This window comes from Bos mutus, chromosome X, assembly GCF_027580195.1.
Source record: "Bos mutus isolate GX-2022 chromosome X, NWIPB_WYAK_1.1, whole genome shotgun sequence".
Taxonomy (NCBI): domain Eukaryota; kingdom Metazoa; phylum Chordata; class Mammalia; order Artiodactyla; family Bovidae; genus Bos; species Bos mutus.
Genome location: NC_091646.1, coordinates 58,113,895 through 58,132,918, shown reverse-complemented (window position 1 = coordinate 58,132,918; position 19,024 = coordinate 58,113,895). Strand labels below are relative to the sequence as shown.

The following is a 19,024-nucleotide window of genomic DNA, read 5'->3' as shown; positions in this document are numbered from 1 at the left end:
CAGCAGAACAGTATGGTGAGAAATACTGAAGTATGGAAAATGATTATCAGATGGTAATTTTGAATCTAAGCAAAAGAATGAACAGCACTAGAAATGATACATATGTGAGTAAATTTAAAACATTGTTTTTCATGTTTTAATATTTTAAAAATAATTTTTACTATTTAGAGCAATATAATACTGTATATGAAGGTTTAAAATATATGTAAAAGTAAATATAGATAACAGAAATAGCAAAAAGATCATGGGAAAATGGAAGTATACTACCATAAAATTTCTATGCTACATGTGATGAGATACATTATTGAGGACAAACTGTGATAATATAAAAAAGAATACTTTAAAACTTACAGCAGTCATAAAAAAAGAAATATACCTAATAAACCAATAAAACAGATAAAATACAATAATGAAAATAACTTCAAGAATATCACTAAAATTGATATAGTTCTAACCAGATTGCTTAGCAAACAAAGAAAGCACACAATTTAAAGATATCAAGAAAGATATCACCTCATATCTGTCTTAAAATGGCTATTATCAAAAAGACAAGAAATAGCAGGTGTTGGCAAGGGTGTGGAAAAAAGGGAAACTTTTGCACTGTTGGTGGGAATGCAAACTGGTGCAACATGTGTATACTTGTGGTGGATTCATGTTGATATATAGCAAAACCAATACAATATTGTAAAATTAAAAAATAAAAAAAAAAACAGTATTGAGGTTCCTCAAAAAATTAAAAATAGAACTATCATATGATCTAGCAATTTAACTTCTGGGTATTTAAAAGAAGGAAATCAAAACACTAAAAGGTATCTGCACTCTAATGTTCATTGTGACATTATTTACCAATAGTCAAGACATAAAATCAGTGTAAGTGTCCATCAGTGTTAGAATGGATAAATAAAGTATTGAAGCAACCTAGATGTCCATCAGCAGATGAATGGATAAGAAAGCTATGGTACATATACACAATGGAGTATTACTCAGCCATTAAAAAGAATACATTTGAATCAGTTCTAATGAGGTGGATGAAACTGGAGCCTATTATACAGAGTGAAGTAAGTCAGAAAGAAAACCACCAATACAGTATACTAACGCATATATATGGAATCTAGAAAGATGGTAACAATAACCCTGTATACGAGACAGCAAAAGAGACACTGATGTATAGAACAGTCTTTTGGACTCTGTGGGAGAGGGAGAGGGTGGGATGATTTGGGAGAATGGCATTTAAACATGTATAATATCATATATGAAACGAGTCACCAGTCCGGGTTTGATGCACGATACTGGATGCTTGGGGCTGGTGCACTGGGACAACCCAGAAGGATGGTACGGGGAGGGAGGAGGGAGGAGGATTCAGGATGGGGAACACATGTATACCTGTGGTGGATTCATTTTGATATATGGCAAAACCAATACAATATTGTAAAGTTAAAAAATAAAATTAAAAAATTAAAAAAATATGTATTGTATATTCAAGACACACACATACACACACACTGGAATATCATTCGGCCAAAAAATAAAGGAAATCCTACCATTTACAACAGAATGGATTGACCTTGAGGGCATTATGCAAAATGAAATAAGGCAGACAGAGACAGACAGATACCATATTATCTCACTTGTACGTGGGATCTAAAAAAGAAAAACCTCATAGGTAAAGAGAACATATTGCTGGTTGCCCGAGGTGGAGGAGTGGGGGGTGGGCAAAATGGGTGAAAGTGGTCAAAAGGTACAAACTTCCAGTTACAAAATAAATACATTGGAATGTAATGACAGGTATGGTAACTATAGTTAATAAAACTGTATTGTGTATTTGAAAGTTGCTAAAAGATTAGATCTTTAAAAGTTCTTATCACAAAAAAAATTTGTAACTATGGATGGTAATGGGTATTAACTAGACTTATTATGGTGATCACTTAGAAATATATACATAGTGAACCACTGTGTTGTATATCCAAAACTAAAATAATGTTATACGTTTATATCACAATTTTTAAAAATTTAAAGAGAAATCTTTTGTCTTGAAAACATAAAAAGGGGTATGATGACAAAAGAACAGTCACAGAAGACCTCAGATATCCCCAAAAAAGACTTAATAAAAACCCTCTGCATAATTGGGTAGGACTAAAAGAAAAAGAAGAAATCAGGATGAGGCCTGCACCATTGGGAGGGAGCTGTGAAGGAAGAAAGTTTCCCACACCTTGAGAAGTCTCCTCACCAGTGGAAAGATCATACTGGACAGAGGGAGACTTTTGGAGCCTAAGAGGGAGAGAGCAGCAACAGGTTTGTGGAAGGCAAAAGTAACCTACACAGAGGGTCAGCACTGCCAATCTATGTTCTCCAACTTGAGACACTCTTCTGTCAGTGAGAGGGGGGCTTGGGTGCTGAAGTTCAGATTTCAGAGCTCAATCTCAGGGAGAGGACCAGGGTTAGGTGTGGAAACTACACCTAACTAGGTTTAGGTGTACTAGGAAGAAGCCTGAGCCCACCAGAGAAAGAAGGCACCATTACTGGGAGGCACATGAGGAGAGGGGTGGGACCACCATAAGAGCTTCTTTGCCTGTGAGTGCTCCCAGGCACAGTACACTACCTAGAGGAGGCCTGGGGACTGGCATGGGTCACCATCACCATCTTGGGCTCCAGAGGCAGACACTGGCCACCTCTTCCAGACCTGCAGGCAGATGCTGGAACTGCCCTGCTGTCCCAGGAGAGCATGGATAGCTCTTGCTACTAGGAAATCCATGAGTGAGTTCCAGGAGCTGTCCCATTGTCCTGGGAGCGTATAGGTAAACTTGCTTCTCTAAAAAATCCATCAGTGGGAGTCAGGACCTGCCTATGCTGTCCTAGGAGGACACAGATAGCTCCCCCTACTAGGAAATCTGCCCAAAGGGGCTGAAACCAGGGGATGTGTGACTAAGGAAGAAGTGGTGAAATCTCTCTTAGCAGCTGTGAAAACTTCAGTTACATCTCCACTGATAGCTTCCTAAATTCAGTGCATGTGAAACATCTGAAAGGACAAGTGTTCTTGTAGCTGGGAGGGGTCTAACTTAGCAGCTGTGGGCTTTGTGGGCATGTACATGTGAAGGTTGGGGCAGACCAGAATATGAGCTGTCTCTGTAGTTCCCATGGTGGGTCCAGGTGCATAGCTGATGCAGTCCTAGGACCTGACTTCAGTGGATCTGAGCCAATGGCCTGATGAAAACAATGCCTAAGAGTCACCAGGGCCAGTTGCTTGCATGCCCACAGTTAAGGTGGGACCAAGAACACCACCAACAATATTGTACTTTGTAAGCTCAGGCAAAAGGGGACACAACAGAGCACATTGACAGGTGAACACCTCCAGAGGAGGAATACTCAGTGGCTTCTCTCCCAGTGGGAGTGCTTCAATCCTATCTATCTTATACCACAGATCAGAAACACAGCTAAGAAACAGATCTGGGGGTCTCTACTCTGACAACTAGGGAAGAGACCCCACCCCTGACAGGGCAGTGACAACCAAATAGCAATATCTAGGACACGCAACATGTAGGGCAAGCTCTGATCACCCTATCAAGGGGATAATGGAACAAGCCTCTGGACCAACCTCACCCACAAGGAAGCAGACACCAGAAGCAAGAGGAACCATGATCATGCATACTGTGGGAAGGAGACCATAAACAGTAAGTGACAAAATGAGATGACAAAGAAATATGTTACAGATGAAGAAGCAAGATAAACTTCTACAAAAACAACTAAATGAAGAGGAGACAAGCAATCTATCTAAAATAGAATTTGGAGTAATAATGATAGTAAAGATGTCCCAAGATCTCGGAAAAAGAATGGGGGCAGAGATCAAGAAGATGCAAAAAATGTTTACCAAAGACCTAGAAGAACTAAAAAACAAATAAACATAGATGAACAAGACAACTGAAATAAATACACTGGAAGGAAAAAATAGCAGAGTAACTGAGGCGTAAAAACAGATAAGTGACCTGGAAGACAGAATGGTGAAAATCTCTGCCACAAAGCAAAGAAAAAAGAATGAAAAGAAATTAGGACAGTCTCAGAGACATTTGGGACAACATTAAATGCACTGACATTTGAATTAAAAGGGTTCTGGAAGAAAAAGAGAAAGGGCCTGAGAAAATATTGGAAGAGATTATAGTTGAAAACTTCCCTAACATGGGAAAGGACATAGTCACCCAAGCCCAGGAAGTGCAGAGTCACATATGGGATACACCCAAGGAAGAACACACGGAGACACATATTAATCAAACAAACAGAAATTAAATACAAAGAAAAAATATTCAAATAAACAAGGTGAAAGTAACAAACGACATATAAAGGAATCCCCATAAGGTTATCAGCAGATTTTTCAGCAGAAACTCTGCAGGCCAGAAGAGAGTGGCAGGATATATTTGTAATGAAAGGGGGAAAAAACCTACAACCAAGAATACTCTACCCAGAAAGGGTCTGATTCAGACCCAACAGAGAAATCAAAAGCTTCACAGACAAACAAAAGCTAAAAGAATTCAGCACCACCAAACCAGCTTTGCAACAAATGCTAAAGGAAACTTCCTAGGCAAGAAACACAAGAGAAGAGAACAAAAGAGGAAAGGAAGGGAGAAAAGACCTACAAAACAAACCCAAAACAATTTATAAAATATCAATAGGAACATAAAAGTTGATAATTACCTTAGATGTAAATGGATTAAATGCTCCAACCAAAAGACATAGACTGACTGAATGGATACAAAAACAAGACCCATGTATATACTGTCTACAAGAGACTCACCTCATACCTAGGGACACATACAGACTGAAAGTGAGGGAGTAGAAAAAAATGGTCCATGAAAATGGAAATCAAAAGAAAGCTGGAGTAGCAACATTCATATCAGACAAAATAGACTTTAAAATAAAGACTGTTACAAGAGACAAGGAAGAACACTACAAAATGATCAAGGGATCAATCCAAGAAGACATAACAATTGTATATATTTATGCACCCAATATAGGAGCAACTCAATATATAAGGCAAATGCTAACAGGTATAAAGTGGTGCAGCTGCTTTGGAAAAATTTAGGAGTTCTCCAAAAAGTTAAACAGAGTTACTATGTGCTCAGCAATTCTACTCCTAGGTATATACTTAAAAGAAATGAACACATATTTATACACAAATTTGAACACAGATATTTACAATAGCATTGTTCAAAACTGAAAACAGCCCAAATTTCCATCAATTGATGAATGGATAAATAAAATGGTATATACATCCATAAAATGGAATACTATTTAGTAACAAAAATCAATGAAATACTGACACATGCTAAACCACAGATGAATCTTGAAAACATGCAAAGTGAAAGATTTCGGTTTCCAAAGATTACATTTTGCATTATTCCATTTATATGAAATATCCAAAGTTGATTGTTGCTGAATGTATTCATAAAGAGTCACTTTCTATTTGATTTTGCAATGTAAGTTATGGTCATATTGATTACATAAGAAGAGATGCTGCCTAAGAATAATGATGTCTATGCAGGAAAGAACAGAGCCAAAAGATAAAGACAGATTTCTGAAGACATATTTTGATCACACAAATCCATTTGGACAACAAGCAATCCCAGTTAAGTGGATTAACCAATTCCCAGTTTAAGCTGCGTTTCTGGCATGTACAACTGAAAGAGTCCTAACTAATATGGTTGGTTAAACAATGAATTATTTGCTTTTTACTTTCATTGTATTTAATGCATTATAAATACAGTGAAAGTGTGCTGTTGAATTTTATCGTCTTTTTGTGAACATTCATTCCTCAGTAGAATTACTGGCCAGCAGAAAACATCAAATTCTGTCTAGGGGTGTATATATCAAGTAAACATGCTACAACTTGGATTATAACATAACCAAAATCATATCCAAATTTCATTAAAAATAACATTACTTTTTAGTTGTAATAGTTGTCCTTCCACCACTGGAGGGTTGGTTATGAGATGAATATATTTCTTGTCTCAACTTTGAGAGTTCCTTAGAAATAAAAGACAATATAACCATTTGAAAACAGTACAAACATGAGGTAAGAGGTATTTCTGATCATTTAACAAGGTTCTAAGAATAATTTTTCCCTTCCTTTTTAGCCTTGAGGTAAGAATATTCCAATCCTACTTGTTGAATTCCATATAATCTTGCTTCATGATACCTAATTAAGTTACATTATAAGTCTCTGCAAGAATCCACTAACTGGTATAGGATTTCTGTACTTAAGGGATAACATGAGATAGAATGGGCATGATTCTCAAGGTGAATATGTGAAAATTTCTGTGGCAAAAGATTAAAAAGTATAACTATAGCAGAAAAGCATTGAAACTGCAATATGGGAACAGATATTGTTTCCTAAGAGATAATCTATTACTGAACATTACTACAAGTACCATTTGTTCAATAACAGCAATACGATATTAACCACTATTTTGGATACTTTGTTCCTTCAGTACCTATTTTATAACAGAACTTGGGCTATATACTATACTCATAGAAAGGAATATAACAAAGTCCCTTACTGAAGAAACTCAGTCTTATTGGAAGTTTCATTGCTAATGAAGTAGAAAATCAACATTTTAAAAATATTAAAAGCATAATATTTTTTGCTTCAATTCTATCTTTCCTTTGAATTATTTCTCCTGAAATAGAGCCTTTTACTTCTTCATAGTCATTCACATTCTTCTTTATGAATAAATTAAGTCTTGGAAATATGTCTTTTCTTAGTTTGTGGAAATTATTTATCCCACATGGCTGAGTTGTATGGTTCCTCTCCACCTTGACCCCTTCTCTGTTACCTCTGACTGACGCTTTATAAGGGAATCTTTCTCTTCCAGCAAACTTGTCAGTTCATGAATCTTGAATTGAAAATCATTGCAGCTTCCTTCTCTTCTTGAAACATCTTTTTGGTACTGATTTAATTGAGTCTAAGGATTTAAAAAGAACTTAGAACTATTATAATTCTCATTTAACAAAATGGATAACTGAGTTCCAAAGAGGTTAAGTGGCAGAAAGTCATAAAGCTAGTTATGAAATGAAGAGTAAAATACCAATAGTTATAAACATTTGAAGTTTTATGAATGTTGAATACAAATTGAAATACCAATTAGGAATTTCTCACTTTTTAAAGTTGACTTTACTATTTAGGCTTAGGCATTATGTAAGTAAAAATCCTAGGCAACAGAATTAAAATAAAGCTAAGAAAACAGGTACTTTATATTCCTTCAAATACTAATTAAGGAAAAGTCAGTAACTAATATTATATCATGATTTGCACTTAACAACATATTCCTCCTGCATAACTTCTCTCAGTGCTCACAGCAGCCCTCTGAGATAAGTGTTATTATAAACCTTATTTACAAAACAGGTAAATGAGGTCCAGAGATGTTAAATCATACAAAGGAGCAACAGCTAGTAAGCAACACAGCTGCAACTCCATGACAGGTCTTCTGACTCCAAATCCTGTTCATTTCCTTCTTTACTGTATTATGTATGCACAGATGACTGTTATGTTAAAGTGTTATTAGTAACATTCTGATGGAAAAGAAACCAGTGGAGGAAATCTGCAAGAAAAGTTGATTTCCTTTTGAACAAATTCTATTTTGTTTCATTTTGATTTTTGGTAAAGACTATACATTATATTTGCAAAAAAAAACCTATGTGGTCAATTTTTATATTAAAATATTTGAGTTATATAACTACAATTAGTAATTGTAATTACTATTGTAATTGTATCAGTAACTTAAGGGTTAGTCAGTTTGACCTAGAATGACAAAATAAGGCAATGTACAATTATTCTCACAAATATCACTTTGATTTTGATGCCAATTACAGGTACATAATTCAACAGTTTTATCCTTGCACTTGACAAAGCTCTTGCTATGTATCACCCCTCAAAGTCAAAGAAAGATTTTTATGAATTCAAATGTGGCTTCACTGGACAATCTTGAAAGTTATTCTTGCCTGCATAGAGCAAACTTCAGGTAGGATCATAAAATGTTCCCTCTCCCCCATCACCAAATAAATTAATCAAAATTAAAAAACCAACAACCCCAACTTAACATTTTTTCTTTCCTAGAAAAGATGAAGCTAAATTAAAAAAAAAAACAATTTAACAGTATTCTTTACACAATGATACGTATTTAACAAAAAGTTCTACAACATACTCCTATCAGTCTACCTTCAGTTGATTTTTGTTTGTAGCTTTAAACTTGAAAATAACATTATCTTATTAGAAAGTCTGTGCTGACCTGTACATTTATGCAGTGTAGGATCTACATACCCTTAGTTTGCAGATCTCTCTGTCTTTCTCCATTCTTAAGTTTTTTACCACTTCCATGTAATGGTTGCCAATCTCATCCATTTTAGCCTGCAGCATCGGGCCTGTGCAAGTCTCAGAAACCTACACAAGGCAAAATAATTTTCTGTAATTAGACTGTTATGAAGGAAATGCATATGATATTACAAAACACTGATAGATAAAAAACACATAATTAAACAAAACATTGAAACAATCAGACGGATTTTTTTGGAAGTTCATTATACAGCTGAAATGGCAGTGAGTTAAGACATAACTGCATGTGAAATCATGAGAAAGCAGTCTATGTATTTTCTCGCATTGAATTGGATACACACACACAAACACACACACACACACACACACACACATATGGGCTTCCCAGGTGGCACTAGTAGTAAAGAACCCGCCTGCCAGTGCAGGCTAAAAGACACAGGTTCAATCCCTGGGTCAGGAGGATCCCTTGGAGGAGGGCATGGCAATCCACTTCAGTATTCTTGTCTGGAGAATCCCATGGACAGAGGAGCCTGGGGGGACTATGGTCTATAGAGTCGCAAAGAGTCAGACATGACTGTAGCAACTTAGCACAGCACATAGATGTATATATAACCAATGGTATAATTAAGGCAATAGCACATGCTTAAAACAAAATTTGAATACCTGTATTCTCAGATTTTTATTCTCTTGCTCTAAATTACGCTTACAGTATTCCAACTCTTTTAGTCTATATTCTACGTCTGATAGCGTATGTCGAAGAGAGAGATTGTCTTCTTCCAATGCTTGGCATTTTGAGGTGGAGTCTTGACATCCTTGCTGTAAAGAATACATAATAAATAAGACAAATGGATTTTACTTTTTAGGAGAGAGTGCTTTTAGTTGATTAATTCAATGAAACAAAGCAAATATTTTTCCATGCCCAGTTTGCTTATATATTTATCCTTAAATGGTAAGTTAAGTCAGCTATGAAAGATATTACTCTCACTTACCTTCTTGAGTGAGAAGGAATCGAGATTAGATGAATTTTCAGTGTACCAATTTAGCAAACTCTTGCTACTCCTTGGCAATATGATAACCTACCTTCCAGTAGGTACCAAAATAACCCTATGCCTGATTATGTAACAATTGGAAACTCAATCAAAATGTGGGATTGTCACAGGAGCAAATTTTAGGAGTGGATCAGCCCTAGAGATTTACTATGATTTCCAAAGAATCATCTCTGCTCAGATATCTATAGAAAACTTTTAGAGTTCATTCATTCAATTACTCATTGCACAAACGTGTTAAGATCTACAAAAACCTTTTTAGCAATACACTAGTAAACCAAATGATTGATTGAACTTAGATATTCAATATTTATACAGTTTTTGTCACCTAACAGCATAGAAAATTGTGAATTGTTTATACTTCATATCTAAAATACTTAAGAGAGATATATATTATATATATATATAATATATATATATATTTTTTTTTCTGACAGGACTTCAGTAACTGGAAATACCCAAGGCCTCTCAATTCTCATATGAACAAATTATTTCATCATATTTTAATTGGATTATATCTCATAAATCCAGTGTGCTAACTGTGCATATGAAAAACTATCAATCTAATTTATTATCAATGAAAATGTCAATTACCTGCTGTTGGCGATTATCAGCTCTCACTGATGCCAAGAGTTCTTCATACTCTTTTATTTGAGTTTCTTTGAATGCCAAGTCTTTCTCAAGTCTTATCTTATCATTTTCCAGTGACTAGAACCAAAATTATTTGTTATGACTCAGAATTACAGAAACTTGTCAACAGTTACATAATACAAAGATCTGTTTTCATTGAAATGTTTAAATAAGCACTTATTTCATTTGCAGTTGTTTAATAAAATGGAATTCTAAAAGTTAATCAAAATATGGGATACAAAATGACTGAAACTTTAAAACCTGCATTGATAGACATTTTGATGAATTGATGAATCCTAAGTGCAATGAAGCAGAACCTTCTGATTATTTAACATTTTTTTCTTACATCCACAAAGACTCCTTGTTAATCCCAGCAGGTTGTGAATTTTCAAATTAAGAGTCTGAATGTATTCATCAGAACCCAAAAACAAAAAAACCCACTCCAAAGTCCTCAAGGAGTAATTCACTGTATGGAAAGTCTTCTGAATATAACTAGCTGATGTCATGAAAAACACCAATTAAAATAGAAATCAGAAAATGTTAGTTCTTGGAAGTTTTCAAGCATTCAAAAAAACTTCAAAGTATGCTTTATTATTACAGAAAAGGGGAAGTTCCCAATCAATGAGTCAGATTATTCTAATTTTACAAACTACTCCCTGGCTTTAAGCATTAAATTACCTTAGTGGTAAACTAAATAATAAGTGTGCACCCAAGTTTCTTTCATTTTCACACTGGACAGCTCTTTACTTCTCTCCTCCAACCCCAATTAACTGTTGCAAGAAAATAACTATATCTGGGTGAGCACAATATTATTGTATTACATTTTTAAAAGGCAGACTGAATGCTTTGATTTATATGTTAGGAAGCTAAGAACTAGAAAATCTTTGGAAAGAAAAATCAAAATAAATGTTACTGTCAAGTCATTCTGAAGATGTCCAAGCTCTTCCCGTATGTTGCTGAATGTGGACAGCACGAGTCGGAGAGATTTAGCAGACATATCCCTCATCTGGGGGAAGAAAACGATTGATGATTTATTTTTACTAGCATTTAAAACAGGCAGTGTAAGTAATAGTAATCTAATTTTTCTGCTCTACAAGCAAACTTATTCACAACTTCATTTTTAATATGGCAATATTAGAATAGTGATGCAGGGCATTTGGTCAATAACATGCATAAGTAATCCAAGGAATATTCCTGAAGAGATCATAGCTATGTTATTTGAAAAGGGTCTCTTTTTTCCATGATGAAGTATCACCTTTTTCATGATAGAAATATATCAGCAAATTCTCAAATTTACTTTTTTTCTCTAAAGATTAAAAAAGATGAGACAGTCAATCTTCAAATAATAAGTTGCATCTCCCTAAGTGTGCTGCCAAATGAATTGATTTTGGCTGAGTTGAGAATAATATAATAAAAATTAAGTTTAAGCTTGAAATATAAAAATATCTCAAATTTTAAAGAGGGAGAAGAATCCTTTCACTAGGTTAAACTCATTTCTTCAGAGTAAAATGATTTTAAAACAGGCAACTTCTGTTTTTGAATGGATGGAGCACAAATACTTTTCTCTTCTTTTTGCTAAGTATAACTGAAAGCCCTGGAATTTATGTATAAAACATACATAAAAAGACTCTGAAAGGTGAAAAAAAGAATGAAGTCTGGTTTAGAACATTGAGCTATGGAAAAATACAGAAGTGATTTCCTAGGCTTTCTTTTTGCTTCATTTATCAGAGTAATGTTGGGGAAATCAGTAACCCAAGAACACCAGAGATATGGACAAAAAAAGTCCCTAGGAAAGCCTGCTCTCTCTAGCCAAAGGACCATAAAAAGGGCAGCCTAGCAAGGCAGATAGCATTTAGATAATAACCACTCTACTTCAGCCAAACATCACAGAAAAAAAATGCAACTATATTCTACTCTACCCAAAGCATTAAAAGCCAAGAAGGGAAATTAGACTATCTCTCCTTCAGTCTCCCTGCTTAGTCACCTAATTGGAATTAGCGAATTCTTGGTGACTCAGACAGTAAAGCGTCTGCCTGCAATGTGGGAGACCTGGGTTCGATTCCTGGGTTGAGAAGATCCCCTGGAGAAGGAAATGGCAATCCACTCCAGCACTCTTGCCTGGAAAATCCCATGGACGGAGGAGCCTGATAGGCTACAGTCCATTGGAGTCGCAAAGAGTTGGACATGACTGAGCGACTTCACTTTCACTTTCAGTGAAGAGTCAAGACTCATCATTGTCCAACAGAAGTGAAGCTACTCACCTTACAGTGTCTGTAGAGGCCAAGAGGGGAACATTACCACAACACTCTTTCCCATCCAAACCAGGGTGTTATCAGTAGGAACCTACAATTCCTTATCCCTGCCCAGGAAGAACAATGAGATACTCCCCCAACCAATGTCAACAGAAGCAGAGTAGGGAACCTGGACTTTCATTCCCACCTGGCAGTAATAAGCAGTCACCCCACTTCCTCTGTTTCTCAGTATCAGAGGAGGCCTGCTACAAAAGAAGATTTGATCAAAATAAGAAGTCATAACATAATCAAAATCTCCAGGTGTCAATAAAAAAATCACTTATTCTTAGAACAGGAAAATCTCAACTTGATAAAAAAGAGTTAATACATGCCAACATCAAAATACCAAAAATGTTAGAAATATCTGACAAGGATTTTAAAATAGCCATCTTAAAAATGTTTCAATAAGAATTTGCAAAGATTTATAACAAAAAATAGAAAGTCTCAGCAACACAACTGAAAATCTGAGAAAACAAATTAAGAGTAACTAAATGGAAATTTTAGAACCTAAAAGGGCAATAACTTAAATATATTTAAAAAAAAAAAAAAAGTCAATGGATGGACTAAAAAGCATAATGGAAAAGATACAGCAAAGAATAAGTGAACTTGAAGATAGAACAACAAAAAAATACTTAATTCTGAACATCAGAGAGAGAATAGATTAGAAGATTGAACAGAGCCTCAATGTCCAATGGGAGTATAACATATATCTAACATTTATGTCATCAGAATCCTAGAAGGGGAAAAGAAAGAAGGTGAAGCTGGAAAAGTATATGAAAAAATAATGGCTGAAAATGCCTCCAAATTAGCAAAAAACCAAACATACACATTCAAGAAGTTGAGAAAACCTCAAGCAGGATAAATCCAAAGAAATCCATTCCTGGACTTATCAGCCAAACTGGTTAAAACTGAAGATAAATTTTAAAATCTTAACAGCAGCAAAGAAACCTTAACTATTGGGAATAGCAATTCCAATGACAGTCGATTTCTCATGAGAAACCATAGAAGCCAGAATGTTTTTTAAGTGATGAAACAAGAGAATTGCCAACTAAAAATTCTGTATCCAATGGAGGAAAAAAAAAAAAAAACCTTTAGGAATGAGGGGGAAATCACAGTTTTAGATGAAAAGAAAAATAATTTTTCACTAGCAGACCTATACTAAAAGAATGGGTGAAGGAAGTTTTCTGAAGAGAAAGGAAAAGATAGAAGGAATTTGGACCCTGGTGGCTCAGATGGCAAAGAATCCACCTGCAATGTGGGAGACCTGGGTTCGATCCCTGGGTTGGAAAGATCCCCTGGAGAAGGGATCAGCTACCCACTCCAGTATTGTGGCCTGGAGAATTCCATGGACTGAGGAACCTGGCAGGCTACATACAGTCCATGGGGTTGCAAAGAGTCAGACACGACTGAGTGACTTTCAATCACTTGGACTATCAAGAGGGAAGAAGTAACACAGTAAGCAAAAATATGGGTAAATACAGTAGGTTTTCCTTCCTTTTTTGCATTTTCAAAACTAAATTTGATGATTCAAGCCATAAAAATTATAATGTTTGGCGTGGCTTTCAATGTACTTACAGAAAATACTTTAAAAGTCATAAATATGGAGGCTAAAAGAAAGATGAAAGAAGAAAAAACTTTATGTAGTTAACTGATACCAATAAAATGTTGCAAATTTGGAAAACTCAGCAGTGGCCACAGGACTGGAAAAGGTCAGTTTTCATTCCAATTCCAAAGAAAGACAATGCCAAAGAATGATCAAACTACCGCACAGTTGCACTCATCTCACACGCTAGTAAAGTAATGCTCAAAATTCTCCAAGCCAGGCTTCAGCAATATGTGAACCGTGAACTTCCAGATGCTCAAGCTGGTTTTAGAAAAGGCAGAGGAACCAGAGATCAAATTGCCAACATCTGCTGGATCATCCAAAAAGCAAGAGAGTTCCAGAAAAACATCTACTTCTGCTTTGTTGACTGCCAAAACCTTTGACTGTGTGGATCACAATAAACTGTGGAAAATTCTGAAAGAGATGGGAATACCAGACCACCTGATCTGCCTCTTGAGAAATCTGTATGCAGGTCAGGAAGCAACAGTTAGAACTGGACATGGAACGACAGACCAGTTCCAAATAGGAAAAGGAGTACGTCAAGGCTGTATATTGTAACCCTGCTTATTTAACTTATATGCAGAGTACATTATGAGAAAAGCTGGGCTGGAAGAAGCACAAGCTGGAAACAAGATTGCCGGGAGAAATATCAATAACCTCAGATATACAGATGACACCACCCTTATCGCAGAAAGTGAAGAGGAACTAAAAAGCCTCTTGATGAAGGTGAAAGAGGAGAGTGAAAAAGTTGGCTTAAAACTCAACATTCAGAAAACGAAGATCATGGCATCTGGTCCCATCACTTCATGGGAAATAGATGGGAAAACAGTGGAAACAGTGGCAGACATTTTTTTTTTTTTTTGGCCCCAAAATCACTGCAGATGGTGACTGCAGCCATGAAATTAAAAGACGCTTACTCCTTGGAAGAAAAGTTATGACCAACTTGGATAGCATATTGAAAAGCAGAGACATTACTTTGCCAACAGTGGTCCATCTAGTCAAGGCTATGGTTTTTCCTGTGGTCATGTATGGATGTGAGAGTTGGACTGTGAAGAAAGCTGAGCACCGAAGAATTGATGTTTTTGAACTGTGGTGTTGGAGAAGACTCTTGAGAGTCCCTTAGACTGCAAGGAGATCCAGCCAGTCCATTCTGAAGGAAATCAGCCCTGGGATTTCTTTGGAAGGAATGATGCTAAAGCTGAAACTCCAGTACTTTGACCACCTCATGCAAAGAGTTGACTCATTAGAAAAGACTCTGATGCTGGGAGGGATTGGGGGCAGGAGGAGAAGGGGACTACAGAGGATGAGATGGCTGGATGGCATCACTGACTTGATGGATGTGAGTCTGAGTGAACTCCGGTAGTTTGTGATGGACAGGGAGGCCTGGCGTGCTGTGATTCATGGGGTCACAAAGAGTCGGATACGACTGAGCAACTGAACTGAACTGAATACATGGGGATAAGTTATGGATATATAATATAGTGACCACTAAAAAAGTCATACAAAATGACACACTCAAAAGCACTAGAGATAAGTCAAAATGGAATTCTAAAATACACTTAAGTAATCTACATGAAAACAAGACAAAGAAAACAAAGAAACAAAAGACAGAATGAACAGAAAACACAATGGCAGGTCTAGCCCTAACATACCAATAATTACAACTTGATCTAAACACACCAGTTAAAAGATAGAGATTGACTTGACAGAGTGATAAAAAAAAAAAAAAAAAAACACATAACCTATGTGTTTTCTACAAGAAACTCATTTCAAAGATAATGAAATTTAAAATATATATATATATGATGAAAGTAAAAGATATATCATGCAAGCCTTAAAAGAAAGCAGGAGGAAAAAAAAAAAAAGCAGGAGGGCTATATTGACATTAGATAAAAATGACTTTATAGACACAGATGTATAGAACAGTCTTTTGGACTCTGTGGGAGAAGGAGAGGGTGGGGAGATTTGGGAGAATGGCATTGAAACATGTATAATATCATATATGAAATGAGTTGCCAGTCCAGGTTTGATTCATGATACTGGACGCTTGGGGCTGGTGCACTGGGATGACCCAGAGGGATGGTACAGGGAGGGAGGAGGGAGGGGGGTTCAAGATGGGGAACACATGTATACCTGTGGTGGATTCATGTTGACATATGGTAAAACCAATACAATATTGTAAAGTAATTAACCTCCAATTAAAATAAATAAATTTATACTTTAAAAAATAAAATAAAGAAAAGGAAAAAAAATGACTTTAGAGCAAAGAAAATTACCAGGGACACAGAGGGACATTACAGAATAAGAGTCAATCCACCAAGAAGATATAGCTTTCCTAAATGTCTATGCACCAAACAAAAGAGTTGCAAAACATATCAAACAAAAACTAATAGAACGGAAAGGAGAAACAGACAAATCCACAGCTACAACTAAACACTTTTACACTCCTTTCTCAGCAACTGATAGAACTACTTAACAGAAAATGAGCAAGAGAATATAACAATTCAACAATATCATCAACCAAAGGATGTAATCAGCATTTACAGAATACCTTATCCAACGACAGATACATGTTCCTTTCATGTTCCCATGGAACATATACCCAAAATAGACCGTATCCTTGACTATAAAACTAAACTTAACCGTTTCAAGAAAATTCATCTCATATCAAGTATATTTTCTTACCATTGTGGAATCAAACTAGAAATGAATAACAGAATGACAATAGGAAAATCTCTACACACTTGGAAACTAAACAATACACTTCTAAACATTAATAATCCACCATTCAAAACAGATAATAAAAGGAGATAAAAATACATAAAATTGAATGAAAATGAAAATACATATCATAACTTGTGGGGCACACTAAAGCTATGCTGCGAGGATATTTATAGCACTAAATGCTTACATTAGAAAATATAAAAGGTGTGAAATTAATCATCTAAATTCCCATATGAGGAAACTAGACAAAGAAAAGCAAAATAAACAAAAGCAAGCAAAGGAAGGAAATAATATAGATAAGAGGAAAAAATAAAAAAATCAATGGAAATGTAAATGGAAAGAATAGAGATCAATAAAACTAAAATATAGTTTTTTCAAAAAAAATCAATGAAATTGATAAACCTCCAACAAAACTAACAACAAAAACAGAAGACACAAATCACTAGTGTCAGAAATTAAATAGGAGAGAAGAAAACAGACCCTGCAGATGTGAAAAGGATAGTCAGGAAATACTATGAATACACATAAAAATTTGACAATTTAGATGAAATGGACTACCTCCTTGAGAAAGACGGGCTATCACAACTCATCCAATATGAAACAGATCATTTGAATAGATCTGTAACTATTAAGGAATTGAATTTAGAATTTTTTAAACTAAAAAAATATACATGCATGCCATCCATGCCCAGATATTCTCACTGAAGGATTATACCAAATGTTTCAAGAATGATTAAAACCACTCCTTATACAGTTTCTTCCAGAAAATAGAAGAGACATTTCCCAATTCATTTCATGAAGCTAAATTATCCTGACACCAGAATCAAAGAGAATAGAAAGAAAACTACAGACTAATGTCTCTCAGGAACTTAGATGCAAACATTCTCAATTTTTCAAGGAAACAGGCCTTCATTACACTTTGGATGGACCTCGTGCCATCAGAAATAATATAAAGGCTATAGCCAAGATTCAGATTCTGCAGAGCATAAGTGTTCCCTATACCACTGTCTGTTTATAATACACACTTATATTTCACTTAAGTTGCACAGATAAGATGCCAGGTCCAATATGTGAATGATCAATAAAAGCTTGAGATCAAATAACAAACTTAGAAATTTGCCTCACTAGACAAAACTAGATTATCTTTAGAATCTCTTCTTGCAAACACATACACTCTTCTTTTTAGCTATATTCTTTAGCACCTATTTTGATCTATCTTGATCTGTCTCTCCCTTTCAGTGTAGGGGAATATATTGCTGCAGTGGTCTCTAACTTTCCACAATTCAGGAAAATCAATGAAATGACCTTTCCATCTGCCAGGGGTAGGGCAGGGAGGTATAGAAAGTAGAATGGAGAAGAGGAGGGCGAAGTCTGTAAGTTAGAGTCAGTTTGTGCTACAGCAGCGAGGAGAGAATAAGGGCATTCTTCGGGAATAATATTTTGATAACAATTTCCTGAATGTTAGTCATTCAATACTAGTCTTTGATGGTCTGACCAAACTATAATTCAGCCCTTGTTTAATCAAAATGTAATCAACTGTTGTGAAACAGGATTTTTATTTAAACCTTTCTGTTATTAATTAAAGGAAACATCCTAAGCCAGCGCTTTTTTAGTTGTGAATTCACAGGCATTCTTCACTCCATCTCACCTGCAGAATATAGCGAATTTGCTGTTTTGTAAATTCTGACAATCCTTTTGGAATCAATGATTCAATGTCTTCTGACTGTAAGAAAAGAGAGGCTTATCCTTTAACAGATACACATTAGTGTTTTAATCTTAGGATCAGCAATCCACAGACTTTCATAGAGAGGGGCCTATTTTTAGAGACATCAAAAGATTATTTCACTTTTTAGGCAATAGTTCCTACAAACTTTAGTAGCCTTATCAGTTCTTACTTGTAAAAAATTGATGGTACTACATACACCATGGAAAGAACTCTGCATTCCAGGGATTTTAGAGGAAAGTTTGGGGCAATCAATCAGATGTTCCATTTCTATTTTTTAAAAGAGTAACTTAAAAACAAAAGCGTAGTCACTTAAATCCCATTAACACTTTATTCCAGTGTATCTTTCAACAACTAGAAGTTTTGTTGGGTGGTATAACATTTTAGAGGTGGATTTTTTTAAATAAAAATTTGGGGAAATAAAAACAAAGGTTTATTGAGAATTTGCAAATTGCATGAATTTTGCATAATCTTTTGAAAGGTTATGATGTTGCCATAACAACACCAAGAAGCTTCAACAAATTTTAAGTGAGAAGCTAAATTGAAGTCAGTACTTCATAAAAGCAATTTAGGGCTACTGAATTATTATAACGGATGCAGTTTATCAATACACTGGAAATAAGGATGAAAATTAACACAAAAGAAGCCATTGTGCTTTTCATTACATTGAAATCAGTTCTTTCTCTATTT

At 35.4% G+C, this 19,024-nt stretch overlaps 1 protein-coding gene across 2 annotated transcripts in view; it reads right to left on the bottom strand.

Moving 5' to 3' along the window:
* POF1B (POF1B actin binding protein) overlaps positions 1–19,024 on the bottom strand; it is a 100,516-nt gene that overhangs the window by 5,885 nt on the left and 75,607 nt on the right. For both annotated transcript variants that reach the window (XM_070365704.1, XM_005904963.3), the window contains 7 exons: positions 18,260–18,334; positions 10,907–10,999; positions 9,958–10,071; positions 8,981–9,133; positions 8,306–8,425; positions 6,822–6,950; positions 5,930–6,012 (listed from right to left, as the gene is read on the bottom strand). In XM_070365704.1, coding sequence (XP_070221805.1) covers positions 5,930–6,012; positions 6,822–6,950; positions 8,306–8,425; positions 8,981–9,133; positions 9,958–10,071; positions 10,907–10,999; positions 18,260–18,334 — 767 coding nt within the window. The remainder of the gene's footprint in view (positions 1–5,929; positions 6,013–6,821; positions 6,951–8,305; positions 8,426–8,980; positions 9,134–9,957; positions 10,072–10,906; positions 11,000–18,259; positions 18,335–19,024) is intronic.